The sequence below is a fragment of the Anguilla rostrata genome, chromosome 1, assembly GCF_018555375.3.
Source record: "Anguilla rostrata isolate EN2019 chromosome 1, ASM1855537v3, whole genome shotgun sequence".
In the NCBI taxonomy this organism is placed as follows: domain Eukaryota; kingdom Metazoa; phylum Chordata; class Actinopteri; order Anguilliformes; family Anguillidae; genus Anguilla; species Anguilla rostrata.
This window is the reverse complement of record NC_057933.1, coordinates 45,707,510-45,735,357: the sequence shown is the minus strand read 5'-3', so window position 1 is coordinate 45,735,357 and position 27,848 is coordinate 45,707,510. Positions and strand designations below refer to the sequence as shown.

Here is a 27,848-nt window from a genome sequence, read left to right as displayed (position 1 = left end):
CCCCCCCGACTGTAACACCATGATTAACGCCCCCAGCGGCCTCTCCTGGGGGTGAGAGATTTAAAGTTTCATCACTGGGACGCGCGGCGGTTGAGAGAGTAAATTAAGCTGTGGCGGACGGATGACACCCGGAGAATGAAAATATTGCCCCGCGGCCGGCCGGGCCCATCCGTCTCCGGGGGGCAGACAGGTGGGCCCCCGCGATACATCTCGCCCTCATTACCGCCAGGCCGGCGCGGCGGACGGGCGCGGGGCTGGGGGGGGGGGGTTGGGGGGTTGTGGACACGCGCTTCATCACCGGGTGTCCTCTTCCCTCAGGGAGGTGTCGGACCTGGTCCTGATCGATCCCATCCCGGAGGACCTCTTTGAGGAGGATCAGTGGCAGCAGTACTGGTAAGTCTCTGCAGCCCCACAGCAGCTGTGCGTTCATGCCAGCAATGCTACTCATTAGTGCAGGCTGGATGACATATTTTTAATAACACTATATAAAATGGTGGCGTTTCTTGCAAAGAAATTAATAGTACTATAATACTGTCCCTGTACTGTTATAAATATTCTTTTATAAAATTTAATTATAGCATGTTTCTTTGGCCTGCTTTTTTCTGAACTTTGAAAACTTTGGAGAGAATAACCTCGGGGTAATTTATGATAAATAGAAACCATGAGCTTTTATTTCTTTTTTAAGGAGTGTGAACCAGTGCCTGTTCTGTTGGTTTTGGCCTTGATTTGAATGCACACCTTCAGTAGAGCAGTGAAATTCTGCGCTCTCTATACATTTTGTAAAACAAAATGAATTTGCTGAAAAACAAGAAGAAATAGGTGTCTGCCAGGGAAGCCTTTTTTAAAAAAAAGGTATTCGTTTTCTAATAATGCGGGGAGCAATATTTCAGCTCATTTCAGATCTTCACCACCTTTTTCTTTATTACCACCCCTGCTGTTCCTGTATTGTCACCCTTTATGAATGAATGGACTTTACGCAGAATAGAAACACGATGCAGCCGGAAATTGATCTGCGTCTCTGGGCCGACGGGAGCGAAATGGCTCCTCTTGATCCGCGCTTCCAGCACAGAGGAGGGGAGTAATGAAGTGTTTAGGCAGGGTGCAGTCACAGCAGGGAAGAATTAATCAGGCCTTTCATTTAAATTCATAAAGCGCAAAGTGGGCCCGGAGCTGCCTCAGTCTTTGGCTTGCGCATTCCGCTTGTGCTGCCAGCCCTTTCCTTCAGGGCCGATGCAGGCCAAAGAAACCCTGACCACCACCCCCCCCCCTCCCCCATGACAATGAATTATGGTGAAATACACAGTCATATTGAATCATGGTTCTCAAAAAGAAACAGGGCTCCAATGTTTTACATTCCTTTTTAGCGATTGCCAGCTCATTCCAGAACTGACAAGAGCATATTGGCACATATTTGCATACAGTATATTTGTAGAGTACCCAAAATGGCACCTGTGTATGTGTATTTTGTATTCCAACTTCCAGGGCTTGTGAAAGCGACGAGCTAACTTTGGACACTGTTGTCATTACCACAGATTTTATAGACTTACACGATGCTCAGCTTCATATTGTAAATGTTGAAGTTGTCTCCCAGTCATTGAAACATTTCAGTTTGAGGGATTTTTTTATTGAGTATATTCATCATTCTGATGAGAAAAAAAGGTACTAATTTCTTCCACAGCGCATACACATTCAATTCATTGAGTATTGAGAAGGGCTTTTGATAAAAATAATCACCAATTATTCATGCTTATCCTCTGAGAAAATGTCTGAACTACGTTCAAGGCTGTGATGCATGCAATTTAAATCAATAGCATTTGAGAAAAATATTGTGGTGCGTCAAAGTGTCTCCTACATCATAAAATTTCAGGCTCAAAAACATGCTATTTTCACTCCATGTTGAACCACAGATGGCAGAACTCATGCTGGTCATTCATTTCACAGCATAAAGGATTGTGTAAATGCTACAAATGTTTAACTACTTCAGAGAAAGGACCTGTGGTGTATTTAAGAAAGGCACATATCACCCGCCGTGTGACAGACACCCATTAGAGGGAGATGCAGCAGTTTTATCCGCAATGTTTTATTGCCACATGAGAGAAAGCGCATGCTGCACTCACAAACAATGTTTGTGAATAAAGAAGAATAATGAACTGAAATATTACATTACATTACATGACAGGCATTTGGCAGATGCTCTTATCCAGAGCGACGTACAACAAAGTGTAGAACCATAACCAGGAACAAGTATGTCGAAAACCCTAGAGAGAAGTACCGTTCCAGGTGCAGGGAACAACCACATAGTTCAACTTGGACCCTGAAGGTTAAACTGATTAACACTAACACAAACGAGAACAGCAACAACGCAGTCTATAAATAACAAAGTCAAAACAATACAGCTGACCAGCCACCATACTTTTGTTTTGATGCTCTCACAAACGGTCTCTCTCTCTTTCTCTCTCTCTCTCTCTCTCTCTATATATATATATATATATATATATATATATATGCATATATATGAAAGTCCCTGGTCAGTGAGTTTATGCCTTGTGTATTCCAACAATACCAAATAAAACGTTTGAGGCTTGCCTATTTTTGCTTTTGCTGTTGGGCAGAAATATTATTTCCATCTTTTTCTTTACTTTATGCAGCGTATCAACATACTTGCAATGGAAAAAAAGTAGGCTTACTTTTTATTTATGATCATCAAATTGGCTGTATGAGATAATGCGCGACCAATGGGAAGCATTGCGCTACCTGTGGTTGGTTATGGAGACCTTATCTGCCTGATACAAGGGGCTCTGGATTTGCACTTCAAAGAGGTTCTCATTAAGCGTGGCTCACTCCAAAATTAGTTCTGTTATATCCCACAAAATGAATCGCTCGCATCCCCTGAGAATATTTTACATTGACTTGAAAGTGGGGGGGGGGAGATGGAGCAACTCTCCTACAGGGATTTCCCAGAGACGTAGCGGCGCAGTTCTCATTTATGTTGTAGCACAATAGACGGCAACTGTAAATATTGCTGTTTGATTCGACGTAAATTTGTGCATAAGAAATGAATTTGTGCGTTGAGATTTAGCGGGAGGTCCGTGTGGATCCATGTAAATTGCGTAAGTGTGCCGGCTTTACTCTGGGTGTTCTGTTTCTTTTTCATATTTTTTATTTTGTGGTCAGCCGTCTCCACCAAATCTCGATGAAACATTTGTGTTGTTTTTAACACCTCAAAAATTCCTGTCAAACCCCAGTATATTCCTTCTGCTGCCGGGCAGAACTTATCCAGAATACTAAGTCCTTGTGCCTGCAATATTAATAAGTGTTACCCTGCCACTGACACCAGCTGTTACAGATGTTATGAATGGCATAGGTCACCTTACTTTATCACATGCTGCTGGTGCTGCCTTATATTGAGTTTCAGCCACATGATTTGCTGTTTGAAGGAACAGGCAATTAGCACTAATGAGCAGGTGTACCTAGTATATGTATCTGTCATACAGTGAACTCCATAATGTCTGGGACAAAGACATGTATATATTTTTTTATTTGGCTCTGTACTCCACAGTTTTATATCTGCAATCAAGTAATTTGCATGTGGTTACACTCTTAGTTTTTTGGAGCTAACATTATGGAGCTCACTGTATATTTAAAAAAAAAAAAAAAAAAAAAAAAAAAAAAATACTCCCTTGCGTACGTCCTACTGGAGGATCTGAACACCTGAGAAGGCTCCAGGCCTCCCAGGCTGCGCTGTGCGGTCGAAGCATTCATCACGGACTCTCCATTAGCATTCAGGTTACAGCGCGGAGCAGCGCGCTGACAGGAAGGGCATCGCTGACACGCAGAAATGTGTCACTCTGGGACGGGATGACCAATCGCTGGCTGTCCCGCGGCCCGTGATCAGGGCCGAATTAATTCCAACCTGTGCGGTTTTTTTTCTGATCGCCCGCGATGAATCAAGCGCTTTGCCTCCGGCTCGCCGTTTTTCATTGTCTTCCGCCGCCCCCCCCTGGAGTCACCTCTCCCGAGCCGCTGATACGTATATTAGATTCTCCCGGACGCGTCTCTCTCGTCCCGAAAGGCTCGCGCGATGAGCGTTTTCATTTGCGGGAGATGAAAACGTCGACTTTCCCCGCTAAAATACCGCTGAGCGGGCGCGAAGCGGCCTGATTTAATAGGGCGGCCCTGGCTCGCGTTTAATAAGCGGCTGATTGATTGGTGCTTCCCCGGAATGGCTCGGCCCTTTGCTGGAGCTGATGAGAACGCTGCCGTCCGTCAGGAGAAGTGTCGTAACACATTCATACAGCCACTGAGTACAATTAAAAAGGGAGTTCTGTTACAGTTTATTTGTCCTTTTTGTCCCCGGGGCCTGTTACTCTTTTCATTAGAGCAATGGTAAAAATGGAAGACGGTAGTGCAGCATTGATTAGATGCGGTCTTAACTTGCTGAGCTTGTGGTGTACTACAAATTAATAAAAAGCTGCCTTTGCTTAGCATAGGTGGCACTTTTAATAAAAATTGAGAGTGCTGCCGCTTTCATATTGCTTTCTATGCACGAATAGGAGCGTAGGGAATGCATGTGCATTCATCAGTTCATCAGTGCATGTGTATGCTTTTATTTAAACTGTGATTAATCTTTGGAATTACAGAAAAGTGGGTTAGAAAGGTGCATCAAATAAGGAGAGCTTCCGGCAGCGAGAGAGTTAAAATATGGCCATTTAATTGCCTCTAAAGGAACGGGCTATGGGGGTCTTTAAATAAGTCCTTTTTTTGGAAGCGAATTACATGGATGAAAGCTTAACGTCATCCACTTCTCAGCGGGGGGGGCAGCTGCAGTGGGGCTTGCAGCTTGATTGAGTTACGAGCCCAAACGAAGATGACACGTCCCGGCACTTTCATCATCTTATCATTTATTGATAAGCGCGCCGGAGCCAAAACCTTGCTCTGCGGTGATGGAGTCTGTGTCAGGCACCAGAAGCGGCAATAAAATCTACGACACATTCATTTGTCAACGTCAGTGCTTCTCCCAAGCCTTTTGCTCTTGCAGTTTTTACTTGTAAATCTTGGAAAAATCAGGTTTTGGCCAGATTAGATTGACTTGGTGACACCGGGCCAGGTATGGCCATGGTTCCTTGGTTACTGCAGCGTGAGCAGTCTTGGGGAACGTCTTGGGGAACATCTTGGGGAATGTCTTGGGGAACCTCCGGGCACTTCCAGGTTAGCAGTCCTCGCAGAGAGACGTGTCTTTCTTTGAACCAGCGCTTGCTGCTCTGAAGTGTTCTGTTTGGCTTATAGCGGGGAATGTTTTCAGTGGCTCGTGAGAGTGTGCTGAAGTAGAACTCATTCCTCAGGTGTGCTGGTGTGGGTAACATAATGGGGATGTCAGAGCATAGTACTGACAAAGCCAAATGGGAGCCTAGTGGGTCTTTGGTCTCATATTGAAAACATTTGCCATTTGTCATTAAGTTTTTACGGTGCGACATCAGATCAGATTGCCAGAGCAATTCCTTAACACTCCTATATCACCCACTAACACATTTTTCTGGGCTCCATTTCCTGGTTGGCACATGGCGTGTTGCGAGCCATCACACTGGTGAAGTGGTATTTCCGTCATGGATTTTGACGCGCCTGAGTTATTTGGTCATTTCTTGACTTGCCCTGCACCGAAATGGGAGAGGAGCTGCTGTTGGGGGTTGTCAGTCAAGATCAAGCAACGCACTGCAAATTTTTGTGCTGCTCATTGCGATGTTGGTGTCAGTGTCTGCAATTGCCCTGCTGCCCAGCTGCTCAGACCAGGTCCATGGCGCAAGTCGCTACCGAGTGTATGGCGGATTGCTAATTTTCGTGTTCTTTCCCATGAAATGTGCGCATGATCATAGTCTAGTCAAAAGCCAATCACCGGTTTTCATGGATGGATTGGATACTGTCCAATTTGATAGAAATTCTACAAGCATGAAAAATGCATACTTAGCATTTATATTTTTCATTGTCATTTTTCTTTTTCATTATTTTAATTCCTGTATTTATGTATGTTTTCAATTGTTTATAGCTCTTGTACTTGTACTACACTGTGGTCTCAGGGTACTGTATTCTGTTCTTTTTTACACACATTTATAATGTGAAAAAGGACAATAAGCGCTATTTAGACATGATCAATGTTTTCATTTTACTTATGCGTCTGTTGTTAAAGTGATTGTGTTTGCCAGGACATTTGTTATCCCGTGTGGTGCTGCGGGTGGCCTATTGGATAGTTCCAGCTGACATCAAAGGCAACACAACAGGTTCCTGAGCGCTCACAGTTGTGCTCAGCAGCAGCAGCAGCAGCCCTTGCCTTTCTGGCCAGCATACCTCCGGCTCGGTGGCCAGAGTGCTGTCAGCTCGGCTGTTCGTGTAGTTTTTTCAAATCTAGCGAATGAGAACACTGTTTTCCATTTCTTTCGCCCAATCGCCAGCTCAGAACTAAAAACAATTTATGAGCAAAGGTGATTTTCCCGGGTTCTTGAGTGCCATTGTGCAGTTGTGCGCTCCTTCTACCCAACCACTCATGTATGTGTATCAAAAGGGGGTCCACTTAATTAACATCCAGTTAATCTGTGATGCAAATTACCTGGTGGTGCAGGAGTCAAGTTTCAAGATGGTCGGATCCTGACACTGTTAGGTTGGATCCTGACGCCTGCAGCATCAACTATGCGCAAATGTACAACACTTGCGCAGGGTAGGCATAAACTTGGCACATACATTCAGTCTCGTATACCTAGCTAGTTATCGATTAAGTGTTGTATCTCTAACTCAATTCCATGTTCTAATACTGTATCTAATCTCGTATCGATGCTTCGAGGAATGTAATAGCGTTGGAATCTACTTATCATCAAAGATAATGAAATGCATCACCTTTTTCGGCGTCATTAACTAAACTGTAATCCCTCTCTAATTATAGACCTATTGGAGACCTATTTCCAAACGTTTACTCTCAACTCTAGCCGAAACAAATGTTAAAATGTGAATCATTTACTGGTGATGAAAATACAAACATTCAGTGGCCACGCCCAGTGTGCCCACGTGCTGTGCCAATGACTGCGTCCATGTGCCGTGCGACATTGATTCTAGAAAATACAGCTCGATATGTTGTGTGTATTCAGCCATTCCCACTGTTTTCCCAGCATATAAAATTCCTTCTGGAATAGATCCATTGAGAAGCACTCTGTGACAACCTGTTTGTAAATGGTGCTATATAGAACGACAGATTAATTGATTGATTTTCATGAAGCGATTTGGAAAGGCAATCATTGAACATAAATTGGAAGAAAATGTATATAACTTGACACAATAAATATGGCTTTTGGGATGGAAATCATGCAATATATTTCCGTGACTATAAATCAGCTCTCATACATCCCACATGTCTCGTATTGATTGAGTAGAGCAGTTTGGAATGTTCTGGAGCTGATGGTTACTCTGTGCTGTTGTATATGATTCATGCCTCTGGTACAGAACTCTCACAGTAATCACAGTGATGTAATGTGAAGGATACCCATGGCAGTTTTGTGAAATAAAGTATAATAATAACAAACAAAAAAAATCTTATTTTCACTGAAATGCAGTTTACCTGAAAAAGTCTTAGGATTTGAACATTTAGCTCCATTGAGAATACTGGACAAAGCCTTTTGGATTTACCTCTAGGACTAATTCAGGGTATGGTCTATTTATGATTTTGTTTTTCTTCTTTAGGCTTGTTATGGATGTAATCTGTATGTATTCAAGATTGGTATTTTGCTTCTTGGTTAGCATAGTTAATTTTCATTAGGGGTTCAGTGATGCGCGTATATTGCAGACTCGCTGGTTTGGGAATATTGATAACCAGGTCTGGCAATGCTGCCCATATAAATCAGGTGAATACAATTACGTTCTCATGCATTTTAAATTGCTCTAGATTAGCACATATGCAAAATAATTGTAATGAGAGCACATAACAATTACATTTCCCTTGTAAGGACAGTTTCAGAATGCTCTGTTCACTCTAATAAAACACTTTCCCTGAGTCTTATTCTCTCAGAGTTCACATTTTGCTGGAGTTTGAATTGGAGGAACCTGTTTTGTGATTGCTTGCATGTATTGCATTCTGTGGTATGTGAATGTGCCACAGCAGATGTACAGGTCTGTGTACATTCCCATCTGTAGTTTGGATTTCATCTTGAGCAAGCTGTTCGCGCTATGCGCGTGCGGCTGTAGGAGCGCGGTTGCGTTCAGAGACGCTCCGAAGCAGCCTGTACAGAACGCCGCGTTCAGTAACCCAGCGGAGCGAGGAAAGGTGGAAAAATCCCCAAAGGATTGTTAGCCGTGATTGCCAACTCTGCCGCTGGTCCCCCCAGCAAAAGGAGCGGGGGCTCGCGGCGCGACAGAAATATGACACAGCGTGTAAATCCATTGATTCGCGCTAATGGAAAAGCCTGACTTTGGCTGTGAGCTGAATTTTCGGAGGTCTGATTAGAAAATGTAACTTTGCGGTCTCGTTCTGAAAGATGGCGGCCGCGTCCTCTGAGGGAAGCCACCTTGCCAGCCCCTACATGTCAGTCAGGAAGGGGCGGCCATTCGGACTAACGAGGGGCTGACGAGCGCGGTTTCGTTGTAATTGATCATTACCGTTGCGGTAATTATCACTGTTATTTTTCATTTATGGAACTGGGCTCTCAAGAAGGAGGTGCATCAATCCCCGGCCAATCAATAGAATTGATTTAGCTGTATAGTAGAGTGAATGTGAGAACGTGTCTCTATGAAGCGAGAGAGAGCTCGTTATTATACTGGGAATGTTGCAGTACTTGACTGACACACAGTGGTCATGCAGAAAACTGTCAAAATGGGAACAAGTGGGAAGTTTTAAATGCTGGACCTCTATATTTAATGATAGAAAGAAATGTGTGTGGGTGTCTATACAAACACATAATAAAAAGTATAACCTGGAACTTGGAACTTTTTTAATTTTTACTTGAAGTAAAAAGACAAACTTGTCACTTATAAAAGCACTACCAGGCCAACTCGTATTCAGTATTCCTTTGCATGCAGCCCCACTCCTTTGCATACTACATCACGGTATCGGTCCATGGGACAAATACGAAATGTCCCTATCGCAGAACCCATGCATGTAATGGGACGTATTCTGTCCACAAGCTCGTTCTCAGGTCATAGAAGCCGGAATACGAAATCACATGGTAATGAGGCGGGGGGGGGGAAGGTGGGAGGGAGGAATTCCAACAGTGAGTTGCGCTGTTGTTACAAAAGTAACAGAGCGGCCATTCAGCCTGCACTAATCCAGATGGAAAAGTCAAACAGCAGAAAGTCCGCCGCACAAACTCATTTCATCACTTTATTAATTTAGATATAGCATTCCGACTTGGAAAAAAAAAAAAAGGTTCCAAAATGACCAACATCGCCGAGGCGCTCTGCTCTACACGGTTCCCCGTCGTCTCCCGCGTTATCGGTTTAATTCATCCTGCCAATCTTGGCAGTCTTTACCCACTAAATTTCCCTCTGACACGCATGCCTTCCTTTGCATAATCCCCTCTCCAGGGCAGAATTAAAAATGGAAAGAAGAGGAGAGAATAGGACAGGTGGCTCAAAAAACCTTGAAATGATGTCAATGCCACAGAAATCATTTGACTAAAATCAAACTCTGGCTGATACGGCCTGTGTTTCTACTTTCCCCTTCTTCTCTCAGTTAGCGAATGTTGGGAGGTGAAAAGGTTGTTAAAGAGGAAGTTGTAGTTTTGTTTGCGAGAATGACTTTGAAGGAAATAGTAGCATGAGACATACGTTTGACCTGAGTATCAGTCTCTCGATGTCTAATTTCATAACCGTTCATTGGAAATGTGACTATACTAACTCATAGCCCCATAAGGTATGAGAAGCCTACATTTCTGAGATGCACAGTGGAACATTTCTTCAGCATCTTTGGTTTACATATGCTTAGTATATACAGTCAGCTCCATAATGTTTGGCACAAATACTTTTTTTTTCTTGATTTTTCTTCTTGATGTACACCACAAGAAGACTGTGGTGCTGTTCTGCCAGGCCTGTACTGCCGCCATCTTCAGGTCCTGGTTGTTTTGGTGGATGGTTGCCCCAAGTGTTCTCCTCAGCATATGAAGCGCATGTTAGATTGGATTCAGTGAATGCCTTGGCCAGTCAAGAATTTTCCTGTATTTGGCTTTGAAAAATTCCATTGTTGCTTTACGTTTCAGAATTCATTCTGCTGCTGCTGTCAGCAATTACGTCATCAATGAAGACAAGTGAGCCAGTACCTGTGGCAACCATACATGCCCAAACTATAACACCCCCACCACCATATTTTGCAGATGAGGGGGAGCGCTTTGGATTTTGGACAATTCCTTTTGGCCTCCACACTTTGCTCTTGCCATCACTAATCTTGGTCTCTTCTGCCCAGGCTCTTTTAGGTACGTCTTAACAACCTGTAATCTGGGCATACTGTTTTTGTGGTTAAGCACTGGATTTGCATCTTGCAGTGTAGCCTCTGTAGTTCTGCTTGTAAAGTCTTCTGCAGACAGTAGTTACTGACGCATCCACGCCTGCCCCCTGAAGAATGTTTCTGTCAGACAGGTGTTTTGGGGTTTTTCTTCATTATGGTGAGAATTCTTCTGTAGAGGTCTTCTTTGGCCTACCAGACCAGTTGCTTTAAGACCAAACGTCTTATTTTTCAGCCTCACAATGGCTTCCTTGACTTTCATTAGCACAACTCTGGTCCGAATGTGGACAAGTGCCAATTGCAGACTGCAAAGGCAATCAAAAGCCAAGAATCAAGACTAGATATTGAAATCTCTTTTACTTTCACCAAAGAAGCAACTGAACACACCTGACTAATCAGAAACACACGTGAAGCCATTTGTCCCGAACGTCATGGTGCCCTGAAATGGGGGGAGTATGTATAAAGAATGATGTGAAAATGTATAAAAAGTTTAAAATACACTTTAATAAAAGCCGAGAATCCGTACAAATCTAAAATTGCAGAGTACCGTTCCAAATACTATGGAGCTCACTGTATAATATCAATATATACTTGGTACGTGTACATTGGTTAAAAATGAGTTTTTATGTGTTCATTTGACATTTAGAAATACATATATATATATAATATATATACATATATATATATATATGCATATACTATGGGAATCTGCGGCGAATGGAGCCATTAATAATGGATTGTGCCATTACACCTAAGACTATCCAACCAGTTGATTTGAATGCAAGGGTTCATCATGTGTGCGGTTATAACCTTGATGCTAAAAAAAAAATCATTGAGCCCCCACTTTCCTGCGCCTTGGTGGGCCCACGCATGGCTTCACCTGTAACTCATTAATGCCCCGTCAATAAGGGGCACGATTGGGAGCAATCAGCGTTGCCCCCTGGCCCATCCCGGGGCCTTGCTGGGAGAAAGGGCAGCCGGATGGTGTATGTGACTATTGATTGGGCTCTGCTGACTGAGACCGGCCAATTCAGTGCACCAGTGAGCTGAGACCGATTGGGACTCTTGAGTTACAAAATCCCAGCATTCATTTCCCTCATTTTGCCTCCTTCCCCCAGTCCTAATTCCCCTTTCCTTTGGAATGCTTTTCCTCCCCTCCCTTTTTAAAAAAAAAAAGTTTTTTTTATAAGTTTGTTTTCTTCCCCTCCTCAATCTCAAATACATCGTATCACAGCTGTCAAGCTGGCGGTGAAGATTGGATGATATTTATTGGTACGGTTGTAGCATTGAGAGCCACTTGAGAGACTTTTCTTTTTTTAAAATTTGATCTAAATGCTGATTGGCAGGAAAGTGAGTCAAACATTCAATGTTGTTTTCAGTATATTTCAGTCTTGATCTCTGTGTATTTCCTGTTCTACCAGTCTAGAAACATCTTTTGCGTTACGTTGGGCAGTGAACTCAGTGGAATATGTCAGGTCTTACATCACGAGATCCCAATAGACAGCCTACAGGTCACACCTGGTCAGTCAAGGGTTTGCTTATGACCCACATACAACCCCAAGCACACTACCGTGCATCTAACGATTACTCAAGGAAACCGCATCTGTACTGTGAATGGAAAGTAGGAATACATCACTTCATTATGGTATAAACTTTAATCTGAGCCTTTAAGTCTGCTCTGGTGATTGACGGGTGCCCTCTGGGTTTTTTTGTTTAATGAACTGTCCAAGAGGAGGTAGCTATTATTATTCACAATGTCAAAGTGTCTGCAAATTTTATGTAATAGGCACATTATATTTCTTATAAGTTATGTTTCTTCAGGATGTTGCAGTAGTGATTGCTACTTGGCTTTCTGACCAAGATGCATTTTCTGTCAGATAACAAATGGCACCTTGTGTGGAGAGATTGACTCTAAAACCAAACTGCATGGTGTGTGATGGGATATTTAAAGATGATACAGTAACTGCTCAGCAACCCAAGCTGAAGTCTAACAATGCTACCGAACACGCCTTTTTTGTTGAATTGTGTATTTGATAAGTGGGGGCTGTTATCCAGAGAAACTTGTAAACTTACTTCTCTGAATTTGTAAAAGGTGTCTGTACCTTAACTGCAGCCTCCAAGCAAAAAGAAGCAGAGTAGCCTACTCAATTTCTGTTTCTGTTGTAAGAGATTATGTGGAAATGTAATGTGAAAGATGTAAAAGTCTTTACATTCAAGACTGATTGAAAACCCAGACTCAAACCCAATGCTCGCACTAGTATTTTAAAGAATAGAAACCAACAATTCTGCTTCAAGGGCCAAAATGAAATTGATCTTTCATCTGAGTTTAAAGTAAATCTACAGAGCCCCCAAGGCTACCTAGGTGGGGAAAAAATAAATAAATCAATGTGGAAATCCGTAGTCTCGGTTTTGTAGTCCCTAGAGTGGACTAACATAGTTTGTATGTGGCCAGTTAAAGTTATGTTATATTCAAACAAGAAATTGTCGTTGCTTAGTAACCTCAGGAGAAGGAATCACCAATGGGGATTACCAATGGGCAATCTATTAAAACATTATTTTTAAACTTGTTGTCTTTGGATAATTACTACTAGATAATAAACACCGTTTTTTAGTGACATAAGCCGTGGTATATCATGAATATTGGTACGGTTGGGTGGTTTGCTGGGGTTCTACGTTTCACCGTGACAGTATTTATGATACAGGCTACCATCGATTTATAAAAATGTCTCGCCTTAATATTTCTCCCCTTACCTCGTGTGTGAATTGTAGCAAAGTTAGCTACGATTCCGTGTCTGTCTTTCCTACAATGAACCTGTTATTTACAAATGGTTGTATCACTGCAACCCCAAGTGTTCTCACTCAAAACCATGTGCACAGATTGCAAAACCGAGCATCCGGTTTGGAAAAGCGACTGCACTGATTGCTAAACTGAATGTAGGCTACTGATCACAAAATGGAGAGTGCGGATTTCCATGTTGAGTTTTTTTCCCCCCCACCTAGGATACCTTGGGGGGCTCAGTACAAAGCTTAGCAGACAGGTCTAGTCCAAATATTTTGTTTTGTGAAATGTTTGTGATTCAACGTGCCTCTGGTCTAATTAAACAGAAAGTGTGTGTGTGCACATGCGGCCATGTGCGTATGTGATGTACTTCATGACAGCCTGAAAAGATTGTGGCAATCCTTCACATTTGCTGACAGTTTGCTGCTAAATGATGTTTAAGTTTTTTTTTCTCACCTCAGTAGTGTGAGCTCTTGCATGAAATCACACAGACTGCTGTGAGCAGGATGTGTGTTTGAGTGATCTGTTCTGACAGTGTTGGTTTTCTTTTTTTAACAGTGCTGCAAAGATTTCTTCATTATATTGCAGAATATAAAACAAAACAGCTCATTTAATTCTCTCTATTTAATAATGATCTTAATTGCAATTTTATAATAATAATAATTAACTTAATATCGATATCGCAATAATATGGCTGAGACATGTCCCCTAATTTTATACTTTCAGACCCTAAGGAAGGGTTGCACTGACTTGCACATACAGTACCAGCAGGTGTCACTCTAGTGCAGATGGTTCAAGTAACTCTAAATAGTGAATCTTTTTAAAGGATTAATTCAAAATGGTTTATTTATATCGCTATTACTTCTTTGTGTGAGCTGGTGAGCCATATGGTCTTCCTCTGTGTCTTTGTAAGCTACACTAGAAGAATTCTGTGTAGGTTCATATAATGAGCTATCCCAACAACATTAAAATTTAGTTTCAGTATTGTTGGGTGTTTTACGCAATGTGGTTATTTTTTTTGCTCTCATTATCTATTGTAATCATGCCACAGTTACACATTTTTGGGCTGTATTCAAGAGGAATTCTTACATAATTTGGAGAGGTAGTAAAAGTATTGCATTCCTTTGCGGTTGCATGGGTGATACCCAGCCTAAACCTGATCTCTGTGACATATAGGGGTAAATACTATAGTTGACATTTGTTTAAGGGGCCTGGAAGATGTGGCAATAAGCTTAGGGAGCTAAACTTAGCCTTAGCTGTATTGCAATAGTCAGTAATTAGGTTCTTTTAACTTCATGTACTCTAAAGACTTGTCTCTTTGCTGGCTGCCCAGATGCCTCATAGCCAGGTAATTCTCCTTCACGGCAAACTCAGCCATGCGTAAAAATTTCCTTACAGAACGGGGAGAATGTGGAAGTGGAAGAGCTCTGGTCACAGGCTTGTGGGCCACCACATTTCACATGATTTTTGATAACGTGTTTGATCAATCACTGGCCAGTTTCTTCAGGATAAAATTTAACAGAATTGCGGATTGGTACAACGGTCCAAAAACGTGAAAGAGGCAATAAATGCCTACTTTTATATTGAATGCAGAATTGCATGTAGCATATGTGATTGAGTGATACTGAGATTAGCCAACCGAGACATGCTCCCGACTTGTCAAAATTGTAGCCTAACAATATGCTTGGAAGTTTGATTCCTACTCTTCCACAGGAGAAGAAATATTGTTTTTTTCCCCCTGTGAGCTTATTTGATTATTTGGTGTGAAAGGGGAATGAATTAGACCACAAAGTTGCAAGCTATAGAACATTTTCAGAGTGAAACCATTTTCAAAGTGGCTTCACCCCAATGATTATTCTGTCAGACATTTTCCTTCTAACAGTTTTTACAGATTGTGTGCTGTCATGATTTTATTGCAGATTATGCTGCTGTAAGTTGCTTATGTACTGTTCTGCTGATGAGAATACAAATCTTCCCATAGTTATTTAGTAGTGTGGGGCAGATGTTTCTATGGAAGTAAACCCATAGACCATTACCTAGATTGTTTTAGGCATCATTGAGCTGAGCAGTATACTGTGTACATTGATTCTGTTGTTTTATGTCCTAATTGGCTCAGACTCTTTTATTGATGTGTCTAACATACAGTGCAGCCCTTATGTATTTAGGCAGCAATACTTTTTTTGTACTCCTGCACATTGTATTCGAAATGAAACGGTTTAAATAGCATTCTGCCTGCTTGAGAGTATTTACATCCATATTGAAAGATCTGTGTAGGATTTACAGTCCCTTGTATACATAGTTTCCCCATTTTATGGGACCAAAACAAGAAAAATTGTGTCACTGTTGAAATACTTATGGACTGTTCTATATCACATCTGTTTTATTAACATTTTTTCCAATATGCTTTGCTGTACTTTTATATTGTTGGTAACCCTATGTTCCCACTCCTCATGCTGTTCATGCTCTACTGAGAAGTAACAAAACGACAAGCAAGAAAGAGGGCTGTGTAGGAGAAGGGGTTCTTCAAGACACCTCAATGGGGTCCATTTAGTGGAAAAAAACTATACCGAAAACCAACTCAAACAAAACGAAAAATGCGAGAGAAAAAAGGAGAACTTAATCATTTTCCTTTTTAGTAAAATTTTTTACAAAACTCTTTCGACACAGATTTTCCACTTTCGGGAAGTTTTCTTTAATTTAAGAACCAAATATTGACTTCGGGAGCAACAGCTTCCCATTCGATAACCACAGCCAGCAGTAACTACGTCACATGGCACTTTATAAAGGTGAAATTAAAACTTGTTTCCTTCTCTAGAGCCTCAATTTATTCTGATAAATGTCAAAAATGCATTTATATGCACATTAGCACAAAAAACACTGTTCTGCAAACAAGGAACACTGCAGCCAGAACTGCCCCCTGGCATAAACACTCTTAAGCACCCATGCAAGTTTTTTTTGTTGCTTTTTTGGAACAAATTTAATTGGAGCCACAACAACATTCTTGTTTAGGGCCACCAAAACCCTAGGGCTGGCTCTGACTGTAGCCATCGCCATATACGCGCGATCGTCTTCCTTAACAATGGAGCTGGGAGTGATATTCACTTCAGGCTAATGCACGCTATGCACTTTTAGCCCCAGTTTAGCTCTTTCTGATTGCTCTCCTGTGCATCCCGGATTTCTGACTGAAACTTAGCGCACTGACGTTAACTCCAAAACTCATATAGAGTGTCAGCTTCCGAAGGAGTCTCATTTCCACCAAATTACCCCAGCCTTGTCTTTTATTAGTCCTTGAATTACTGATTAAATACAGACTATTATGCCACACCATATGAACATATATTACTGTATGTGTATTGTCAGAACTGTTTTTGTCTACTTCCTCATTTCACTAGTTTTATAGATGTGTCTGTCTGTTTCTTGTAGGTACAGAAATCTGGTGCCCTCCCTCCAGGTCATGCAGTTCTCTGCAGCCACCGGGCTGAACAGGATGTTCATTATTCTGGGTCTGATGGAGCCGGTCATGAAGGGGGAGGGGGTTTCCCTGGACTTGGTGCAACGGCAGGTGGGTCTCATGTCTTTTCTTCATCCAAGTTTTATTTAGGTTAATACGGTAAGAAAGCTTTTGGTGTTGAGGAAGAGTGCATCATGTATTGCAGCTTAATAATGTTTTGGGTTTGTGTTATCACACCATCAACTTACTCAACTTTTCTCAACAATATACAAAAATGTTCATAATTCACCTTGATAGACATACTTAAGCAAATTGGTTAAAATATTTTTCTGCAAATGTTTTTCATTTGTTTCAGTGACTGCCAAATAGATTTTGTTTCAGAAGCCAAAATGTAACTTACCTAAACATTTATAGTAAAGGCTCTTGCAGTTGAATAGAACCATCACTGTCTGAATTGACTGCAGCACTCTTATTTACAAAAGCTGCTGTCGGTGTGTGTACAGTATTGTATGTGCGTGTAAATGGAGTATTGTTTCCCCTGTGGCCACATGGTGGTGCTAGTGTCAACATAATGGTTCATATACTCACTTAACATTTTAGTGGATTGCTTTACATTATAGGCACTAGTACATTTTAACCGTCCCTTTGCCAACAGCGTTTAGTGGCTGTTTCAGTCACAGTTTGTCAGAAGCCCATTGTATGCTTCTTAATACAGGGTGTTTTCATGAGTTTCCTGGTTGTTTAAAATGACTCATGGCTTTTTGGGCTGACCAGTTTTGGCTTGCTCCCCAGTACAACGTCAGTGCACATATTTCACTTAAACAAAAAATCTGCAAATATGTGTTGTTCATATTCATTGAATTAAGAATTTTTTTTTCAATAAATGTTATTAACCAATAATGCAGGGAAATAATGCAATAACCTCATGCAGAGAATTATCTGAATTTCAGTATATGAACACTTTTTTGGTGCTGAGGTGAAAAATGTGAATGCCTCAGCTCAAGTGCCCACAGTTAAAATGGTGACTAAATGAAGCGCTCCTTAAAAAAGGTCCGTCTCCCTCATTGACTCGACGGAATAACTCACTCGTTGGCTCTTGCAGTAACAGTAATTAACCACTAGCAAGAAAAATATATCCATCCATCCATTCATTATCTATACCCTTTTATCCTGGGCAGGGTGACAGGGGGTGCTGTAGGGGTGCTGTAGGGGTGCACCCAGCATGGGCGAAAGGCAGGAATACATCCAGAGCACCCAGACCTATGGGCAATTTAGAGTCTCCAATTACCGTACTTGCATGTCTTTGGACTGTGGGAAGAAACCCACACGGACACAGGGAGAACAGGCAAACACCACACAGAAAGGTGGATTTGAACCCCGGCCCTTCTTGATTTTTTATTTGTACCTGTTCTGTTTAAAACATACTAAATGTTAAAACCAGTAATAGTAGTGGATCATCTTAAATATTCATGGCAGAGGGGCTGCTGTGTGGCTTGACCTGTTAAGGCACTGTTCTATTGCGTGGTGGGCCCCACGACCTGGCATTGAATCTGGATCACACCAGTGTGACGTATCGCAGCGTGATGTATCGGGCATGGATGGTTGAACAGGTGCCTGCAGTTCTGCCCGTTCAGCTGCACATGTGAATTATTTTCCTCTGTCTGTGCTGTGATAGAAAAAGATACATATATATATATATACATACATATAATACACACACAGATGAGTGAGAAAAACCAACATAAAGTGTAGGTGTTGGGCCATGTCGAGTTGTCGAGCCAACCAGAACAGCTTCAATTCACTTTGGCATAGATTCTACAAATCTCAGGAACACTACTGGAGAGGTGGAACACCATTCTTCCAAAAGATATTCCCTGATTTGGTGTTTTGATGATGATGGAGTGCTGTCTAACACATCAGTCCAAAATCTCCCATAGGTCAATTGGGATCTGCTAACTGCGAGACCCATAGCATATCATTCGCATCATTTTCATACTCATCAAACCATTCAATGACCCCTCGTGCCCTGTGGATGGGGGCATTTTCATCCTGGAAGAGACCACTCCCATCAGGATAAAAATATTTCATCTGAGGACAAAGATGATCACTCTGAATAGCTTTGTGTGATTTGCTGTGACCCTTCCCTCTAAGGTGGCCAGTGGACCCAAACCATGCAAGGAAAATGCCAGCACAGCATAACAGAGCCACTAGACCCCCTATATGTAGGGGTCAAGCATTCAGGCCTATACCATTGTCTTGGTGTACGCCACACATGCACTCGCCCACATGTGGAGAATACGGTGAAGGATGACTCATCTGACCATATTTGTAATGAGGGGTTTATGCACTGAGACCCTACTATAATATCCCTTTCTATGTGGTTGTCGAAAGACTGTGACTGTTCTTGCTGACAGTCGGATCACATCCTGCATTGACATCCGCAGTCATCTGAGGAAGAGTTGCTCTTATGTTTTTCCTTACCTACCCTATTTACTGATGTCTCTCCCATAGATCTAAATTCAGATGTCACTATAGTCACTGTTCCTATTGAAACACTTTCCAGTTGAGCAGTCTTTGTGACTGAAGCTCCTGCCACCCGTGCCCCAATAATAAACCATCTTTCAAAGTTGCTTAGATCTGTACCTCTTGCCATCTTGATCCAAAATCGAGGTCATCTGGGCCTGCTCAGCATTTTTATACATGCCACAGTTCATGATTGGACGCATATTTATTGATGCAGTGTGTGTATGTTAAACAGGTTAATTGTGGGTGTATCATGCGGTACACCGGTATGAAAGCATCTGCATTCGTTGTATTTCTCCACTCATTAATTCAGGTTTTTCCTTTAAATTGTCACCTGTTTTTATATACAGTATGTACAGGGTTCACCACTCCAGTTTGGGAAGAAAAGGGGAAAGATATTTTTAAAATAAATCCACAAAATCATGAATCTTTACGCAAGTTGCAAAAGTAAAACATGCATGCTCTGGTAGTATTTTGTTCTATGTGTTGTCTCAAAGAAATAAAGGATTCGCCACTTGATAGTGTTAAGCAAATTATATGATTTAATACTGTATAGCTTATGCATGCACACTTAAATATGGAGTGAACCCATTCCCAAATGTGCAACAAACACTTGAGGTGACTGTGCTGCACTGTTAATTAGTGTAATTCACTCTGCTCTGATCTGTACTGATTTCACTAGGTCATTTGACCATTTCACTTTTAAAAACATATTTTGCAGTTATTGCTGAAACATGTCCACAAAAAATGAAAAGTATATGTCACTGCTTAGCTACTCCCTTACAACTAATCACAATATTGGTTCATATTATTACTAACAGAGTAGTTTTTTCAGAGCCCCAATGAAGCAGCCATTAGATGCCATAAGATCGGATGTGTAAGATGTCAGAGAAAATGACGCATGCAGATGAAATTACCGTCTCCGGCAGCAGGGCGCTGCGATCGCCTGCTCTTATTTGTGGCGAGCGGTAGCATCTCTCCACACAAAAAAAGGCTTTAACTAGCTTTTAGTGGATATGCGCTCCTTTCATGTGTTGATGAGAAGGCTGTTGGCCCTTGAAATTCCTTTTGACATTTTAATTTGACTGTTCAATCGCTTTTGCGGTGCGGTTTGTTCCTACCTCCGATAGCGCTCGTGTCCCTTCTTAATTGACCGCGTCGCTCGTGCGCCGCGTTCAAGTACCTTTGTTTTGAGGGAGGGGGGAGTGGGGGGGGGGGCGACCGACCGGCGTACTTGATATTTACTCGTTGAAACTCAATAAAACGCTGAAACAACCGGCGAGGGCGAGGAAGCCACCTCTTTCAATGTCACCGTCACCTGTATTTGTACACAAGATTATGATAATTGAGGGAGTCGGGCGTCTCAACCCCCCCCCCCAACCCCCACAACCCCCACCCCCACCCCCTCTCTTTTCCTGATAGGGAGCGGGTGGATGAAAATTAGCTCTGGCTATTTATTCAAATTCCATCTCTGTGCGGCGTAGATGACTGCTCCAGGTTAAAGCCTGAACTGTTCATTAAAATACCTCTTTTTTCCCTTCTCCTGCCTCACACTTTTTTTTGATGGCAATAGAGATGAGGGACTTATTTCAGCTTTTGAAATATTACAGTTGTTGCCAGGGAGATAAGGACATCAAGTGAAGGCATTGTGCTTGAATTCTCAAGGGAAAAAGAAAGGTTTGAAGACAGACCAGAGAAGGTTATAGCACACACGCGGAAGAGTCAGGGTCCAGAGCCGCACCTGGCAAACAAACCCTCTTCTCAAGGTCACGCCCAGCAACCTTCATGCCAGCCACTGATTGGTAAATAATTACCATTGCTGTTGGAATACTCTCATGCCAGTCAGGCCCCCATTTTAGGAAAAAAGGTTTGTTTGATCCACATCACACAGTTTTCCATGCTCAGTTCATTGTTACGTGTACATATTGGTGCAAAACAATGCACTCATTGTCTCATTTGCTTCATTGTCATGATGGCCTGCCTCTGAGGGGTAATATATATATACAGTGCAATGGTCGATAGAATGCTCAAATTTTCAGATTTGAAGGGCTAAAAATAGTTAATCTACTATAAAGTACATTATTAAATAAATAGACTTGCACCCCAAAAATAGTCCATGATGACATTTTTGCTAAATGAATCAATTGTTGCATTAGTGCAGAATCCAGCTCGACGTACACAGGTCATGTTCCTTCATTGATTCCTACATAGCCCTTAAATTGTCTTGCCTTTTCCTTCTCCAGAAATACTTCCTCAGCAACCCGGCTCACCAGAGCAGTGCAGTGGACGAACACTTTTTCCTGAACGAGAGTGCATCCCAAGTGAAGTGAGAAGTATTCCGACTACTATCGTTTGGACTTGGCAATACCAGCAATCTTAAAATGAACTCCCCCACTTAGGAAGCCCAAGCTAATCTCATTTACTTTGTATCAAGAGCAGAATTGTAATACTGTTTCTCATTTGTCAGTTTTAACAAACACTGTGATGTTGTTTACGGAGGGAGTGGCAGGGTACAATCACAATGCGAAATGGATGAGAATGGCAACATAAAAATTATCAAATTGGTATTTTTCCTCCCTTTTTCTTGAAGTTAGTCAAAAAGAATTAAAAATACCCCACAAAATTAACATTAAACACAAACTGCAGGAGGGCTGGACCCACAAAAATAGCATCTAGTGCCTCTTCACGGAAGAAGTCCTCACAGGCTGTGCTTTTATAATGGGCCTAATGAACGCAACGCAAATCACCTGGGCTACTTACCAATCAGCCTCAGGTGTGAGAGCCTGCAGATGAGGCTGCTGCTAATTTTGCTCCTGAAAGGGTTGATTGCAGTGTGTCATTAGTTGGCGACTAGCATGGGTTTAACACGAGGTTTCCCGATTTCTAGAAAGTAGAGCCAGATCAAGAAAAAAGGGCCAAGACGGCAAATCAAAGTCTTCCGCGTCCTGTGTTACCAAGTCTGGTATATGCTACTAGCAAAACAAAACTCAGTTTTCACCAAACTCAGTGAATGGTGAATGGGCAAAACGTCAGGCACGCCTGTGGTCGCTTGTGGCTGTTGTCTCAGACCAGGGGTGCACAAGAAGGGCCGGTCCGTTTTAGGATTTTGTGCCAACTTCTGCTCTTATTTAATTATCTCAGTCATGTCTTGATCTGACATTTGTATAAGCACCAGCTACAGCTGCAGATGGCTAGTATATCGTAAAGATTTTACTATGCTCAAGCAGAGGAGTGAACGAGCATAGTTTATAGAGCTGTCATAAAACGAAAAACTAAGGTAATTGATTGGAACACAAACCAGCGCACAGACCGACCCTTCAGGACTGGGGTTGTACTCTTGTTCTGAAAATTTTATTTTGTTATAAAGTTTAAAGAGTAGGAAGTTTAGCAGGCAGATTTGAAATTTGGGATTTAAAGGTACTGCCTGGTTTATATAGTCTTTGTATTGTAACTGCATTCATCAATGTTTTCATAATTTTTTATGCGCATCGAGTAAAACATAAATGTGTTTTGCTGCTAGTAAGATATTTGCCATAAATCAGCTGATGCACAGCTAGACCCACAGTTAGCATGGTAATTTGAAAATCCGTCTCAATATCTCAATATGTTACGGCATTCTAAAATGTGAATGTGCAATCGGGAGAGAAACAGGTAGCTGACAGTATTCAGAGGAGGAGCAAGCTTCTCTCCTTCTCCCATACCCCTCCTGGTATCATTGGTAACACTCAGGTTAATCTTTAATTTTGTTTATTTTTATTTTTTTTTACAGGGAAATTTCTAAATACAAACCTCTTTCGAGTAGGACATCAGTGAGCGTGATTACTGGTGATTCTTTTGACGAAGAACTTCCCGCTCATCTCAACCAGGTGAGCGTCCCTCCCGTTTTAAGTAACATGTTGCTATGCATTTATATCTACACGAAGAGTGAGCTGAGTGAAAACTTTGGTAGCATTGCTACATTAATGCTTTCTGTGATCTCTTTTCAGATGGTAGCTACGCTTCAGAAGAAGTGTCTGGAGGAGTTGTACCCGTCAGCCAAGCACATTCGTGTCCACGGGGTAGACCGCAAAATGATCTACAAAAGTCCTTCAGCAATTAGCAAACATTTAATGAAGATGATAGCACAGAGACAGTCTAGAAAACAGAGCCAATGACAAGGTGCCAAATATTGCAACTTTCCAAAAAGAAAAAAGATGCGGTTTGTTTTTAATTCAAGCCTTTCTTTGTGAACAGCTGTGCTGTATTTAGGTCTTGGAAGATTTTGTCAGGGAAAGTTCACAAACAAAATCCTTTTTTTGTAAAAGACCATTTATTTCGTGGTGGCAGATGCATTTTTGTTTAGTGAAGTTGTATTTTTAACTTGATTACAAGTGTAATTATAATACAACTTGCCTTTATTACTTGGATAAAGTGTGATGTTTCCCCTTTAACTTGTCCTTTTATGTGGACTCTGGCTGTCAAACAACAGAAGCTGCTTAAAACAAAAAGTATACGTTTATGAATTCAGATGATCAGCTAACTCTGTATTTTTCTTGCCCAATTAGTCCTACTTTTGGAACAATCAACATTCCCAATCTTGTTGACGTCCAACACAGAAAATGAGTCTACATTTTTCCCAGTTAACTCAAAGTAATTCGGAACTTTGAAGTGCAAGGGTAAAAAAACGAGATCACAACTTGTGGTTATCCTGAGGATTGAAGTTTAATTATGACACCACATCAAAATAAAAATTTCCAACAGTTCTGGAATTGTATTCCATCCATATACATGCATAGCAACAACTTTTTTTAAGAAATATTTTTTTTCTCCCATAATTAGGACATTGGAATGATCATGTTACATTGGCGATCCCCGTAGACCCTCCCACCCATCCTGTTTGTCAACATCAATAAACGTAGTTCTTGTACAACTTTTTGTTTTTTTTTACCCCCATGGGATTCAAATAAAATCAATCTGACAAGTTCCCCTTTCATAATACTGCTTTCAGTAATGTTTCCTCTTTTTACAAAGTATTGCATTGAGAGCAATGTTTTAAAAAGGGAGACCAAGGTAATATCAGAAAACAGAAATACGAGTACTATACAAGATCGCTGCCATCCTCGTTAAAACATCCATTTCTCTGTTGAATAAAAGAGACAGGGACAAACAGCCACATACATATGCAAAGCTGTGTTATGCCAAAATGTAAAGAGCAGGATTGTGCCTGATTATCCCCAAAACGGTGGGCTAAGGCAAAAAAAAGTCGCAAATATCCGGCTGCAGATTACAGTTCGGCATATACAAAAAACCGTTACAGCAAATAAGAATACACAAGTGCTTTTGTTGCTATTTTGTGTCTAAAATGCATTTCCTTTGTATTCTGTGACTATTGTATCGTTGAATCTACATTACAGTGTAAACAATGTGTGCTACACAAGAATGACTATACAATAACCTTACAAACAACTCTGATATAAATTTCATTTTAATTTAAATTAAGATCACTACTCCTATTAATACTGATTGTAAAATAAATACATGTGAATGGCACCAATATTACACTTTATTTTTTCTTTTTTTTAACCGATGATTTGCATTAAGTCTTAAGATGATGACAGAAGAGTCTTCTCTTGATTGTCCACAAGCAGCATTTAAAACTGCATGACGCACTATTCCAGACACAACAGTGTAACCTCCCCAAATAAAACAAAAACAAAAACATAAAAAACTAAATAAAAACAAAGAGGTGGGAGGGAGGAGGGGAGGGGGGAGGTGGAAACTTCATTTCACGTGTTCCGCTGCATGTGACGAGCAGTAAAACTTCTTGTGGGTTATAAAGTTTGACAGATTGTTGAACTGGATATCGCAGAGGCGGCAGTACTTGCCGCTGCCGGCCGCGCCGGGGGACGATCCGTTCACGCCCTTCGCGGAGGCGGGCGGGGGCTCTTCCGCGGGCGATTTCGCCGACGGCGACACGTTCTCGTTGGCGTCGGCCGGGGTCTCGGGCGCCCAGGTGGGCGACGGGTGGCCGTCCGGCGGCTGGGAGTTGTGGGGCACGTTCTCCTGCTGCCCGGGCACGGGGCCCGGCCCTTCCTCCGGCTTGTGCCCGCCGTTGACGATCACCATGCCCCTGTTCTTGGGCAGCAGGGGCAGGGGCTCCTTGCCGGGGTGAGGGCAGCCGTTGGGCGCCGGCTGCTCTTTCCCCGCCTCGCTCGATCCGTTTGTGCTCTGCTCCTGTTCGCCCGGGTCGCCTTGCATGACCAGGCTCCCGGCAATGTAATCGCTAGCTTTTATCCCGTAATATGGCGATATTTGCTCGGCACCTTTCACCTTCTTTATTGCTCCGGGATAAAGGCAATGGGGCAGAAACAAATTCTTGTTCTCCTCTTTCGCTGGAATGAGCTGAGCCTCGCCGAAAGCCTTGAGCCCTGGCAGGGAAGCTAAATGCGAGGGGAACACACTACCGTTTTGCGCGATCAGCTTGGCGCTTCCATTTTTATCACATTTCCCAGGGCTCTTATCGTAGACATCATCGGGATTATTGCCTTCACTTTTCACATCTGGGAACATTGTCTGGTCCAGACTGCCAATTTCGCTGTGCTGGGTAGCTGTCACAGGGCAGAAGTTCTGTTTATGGGCTAGGTAGTTCTCCACTTTGTTGAAACTTATCTTGCAAACCGTACATTCGTGATAGTCCAAGAGTCTTTTGGGGGAGCCGCATGCCTTGTCAGGATGCGGGGAGCATTTTTTGCTGAGATCAATAGGCGCGTCGAGCTCCTGCTGGTCCACTGTATTGCATTTGGGAGCCAGGATTGATTTAGTGACGGTGAGCGAGGCCTCGAGGTGCTTGGGGACCATGCCGGGGAACATGTCGCACCGCGGGTGGAAGCGGTCGGCCAGGCTTTCCATGGCCTCCTGGGAAGTGCAGGGGCTCCCCAGCGTGGGGATGCCCAGGAAGGCGGGCTGAGTCATGGGCGGCCTCTGCTCCTGGTCGGGGAGGCACATCTCGTACATCTTCCTGCGCTTGCGGGTCCTCATGGTCCTCTGCATGGCGGGAACCTTGTTGGCGGACATGCGCTTCATGGGCGGGTCGTGGCGCGTGGCGCAGTAGTACTGTTTGTGGACCATGTAGGTCTCGTGGCGGCTGAAGGTGATGTTGCAGGCCTCGCAAGTGGTCTTGTTCGGGTCGTTCTCGTTCTCCGCCAGGGAGGTGCCGGGACTCTTCACGTCCGCCTGCTTGCCGTTTAGCCGCTCCTCCACCCCGGTCGGGGTGGAGACTTTTTTCGCCTGTCCCGGGAGGTCCTTGTCAGGCACTTTGCCCCCCGCGTTGATCATGTCGAGGACGGACGAGTTCAAGCAGGCCGACTGCATCAGCTGACCTTCGGCCTCCGACGGGTGGCAGGCGGCCAGCATGCCCACCGAGCCGTGCCCGCCGTTGGGGCTCACCGCCTCGGCCGCCTTGTCCGAGACGCCGGGGAAGTCGGGCGACTTGGCCATGTGCTGCCAGCGGCTGTTGCAGTAGTGCTTTTTGTGGACCAGGTAGTTGTCCAGGTTGTTGAAGGTGATGTTGCATTCGAAGCACGTGGCCCCCTTCGGCATCAGGGGGCTGTAGATGACCGGCGGGTAGCTGTTCCCGCCGTGCCGTAGCCGGCGGTGCACCAGCTCTGACATTTTGGCCAGTATCTCCGAGGCTTGCGGGACCACGGAGATGTCCTGGGAGAAAGCGAACTGAGACAGGAAGGGCCCCATGGGGAAGGTGGGGCCCATGTTGTGCTGGACCGGCGAGGAGGCCAGGCGGGGGCTGGAGGGCTCCGACTTGATCCGCGTGTAAGAAAAGCTGGCCTTGCTCCCCAGGTGGCCGTCGCCCTTCTGGGACGACAGCATGGGCTTCTTCTCCGCCTTCTCCAGCTCGGCGTCAGAGCCCATCTCCTTGCCCTGGGCGCCCTTGGGACTCTGGAGGAGGACGTCTTTCCTGTTTACCAGCTCGGCCCGCGCCTGTTGCAGGCTTTCGTCGGTGCCCCTCGGGGAGTGTTCGCTGTCGCTCTCTCTGTGAAGTTTGCTGCCGTGCCCGTGTAAGTCCTGATGCTGTAAGAGTTCCCTGTGGTTCTGGAAGCTGATATGGCAGTGATTGCATCTGAAGGCCGCCTGTGACAGGTGAGAGAGGATGTGGTGTTGGAATGTAATAAGAGAATCTGCTGTGTAGGTACAGATTGTGCATTTCAAGCTGGTGCCAGGGGGGAGAGTCTCTTCCATTTTGACACCTGTGAAAAAGATAAAAGGGACTTTACAGGATCTCTCCTCTCCTCGCTCTGCCTTAATGTTGAGAATGGTCGACGATCAAATATGGGGCACAATGTCAAGCTGGCCCCCTCGATATTCTGCTAAAAACTTGACAAACTGGAAGTTGAAGAGCATAGCAGCTGAATGTCTATATTCCTGAAGCAAAGTTTTTTTATATTGGCTCATGCTACGAGCCAATGCTTATTATTTTGTATGAACATTATCTGACATACGTCAGATTTATCACCACTATTGACTGAAAACAGGAAAAATAAGGTCAGGAATGATAGGCGTTGCAATCATACCAACACAAGCAAATATTTTATAGCACAACTACTGTAACTAATAATAATAATAATAATAATAAT

General features: G+C 43.0%; 2 protein-coding genes across 2 annotated transcripts in view; one reads left to right on the top strand and one right to left on the bottom strand.

Moving 5' to 3' along the window:
• Positions 1 to 19: 19 nt before the first annotated feature.
• Positions 20 to 23,651, top strand: si:dkey-122a22.2 (uncharacterized). Its single transcript, XM_064335786.1, has 6 exons — positions 20 to 51; positions 319 to 393; positions 16,671 to 16,809; positions 21,465 to 21,547; positions 22,991 to 23,087; positions 23,208 to 23,651. The coding sequence occupies exons 1-6, from the start codon at positions 20 to 22 to the stop codon at positions 23,373 to 23,375; spliced, it is 594 nt and encodes a 197-aa protein (XP_064191856.1). The 3' UTR covers positions 23,376 to 23,651.
• A 252-nt stretch (positions 23,652 to 23,903) lies between these two features.
• The window catches only part of zfpm2a (zinc finger protein, FOG family member 2a), a 150,019-nt gene continuing 146,074 nt past the window's right edge, over positions 23,904 to 27,848 (bottom strand). Inside the window, exon 8 of the mRNA XM_064338055.1 lies at positions 23,904 to 27,461. Coding sequence (XP_064194125.1) covers positions 24,982 to 27,461 — 2,480 coding nt within the window. The 3' untranslated portion in view covers positions 23,904 to 24,981. The remainder of the gene's footprint in view (positions 27,462 to 27,848) is intronic.

Excerpts from the sequence above, each read along its gene's own strand:
- si:dkey-122a22.2 (XM_064335786.1), top strand. The coding sequence starts at position 20 with ATGATTAACGCCCCCAGCGGCCTCTCCTGGGG. Across the intron at positions 52-318 it reads CCCAGCGGCCTCTCCTGGGG|GGAGGTGTCGGACCTGGTCC; the intron begins GTGAGAGATTTA and ends CTCTTCCCTCAG. Across the intron at positions 23,088-23,207 it reads TTCCCGCTCATCTCAACCAG|ATGGTAGCTACGCTTCAGAA; the intron begins GTGAGCGTCCCT and ends ATCTCTTTTCAG.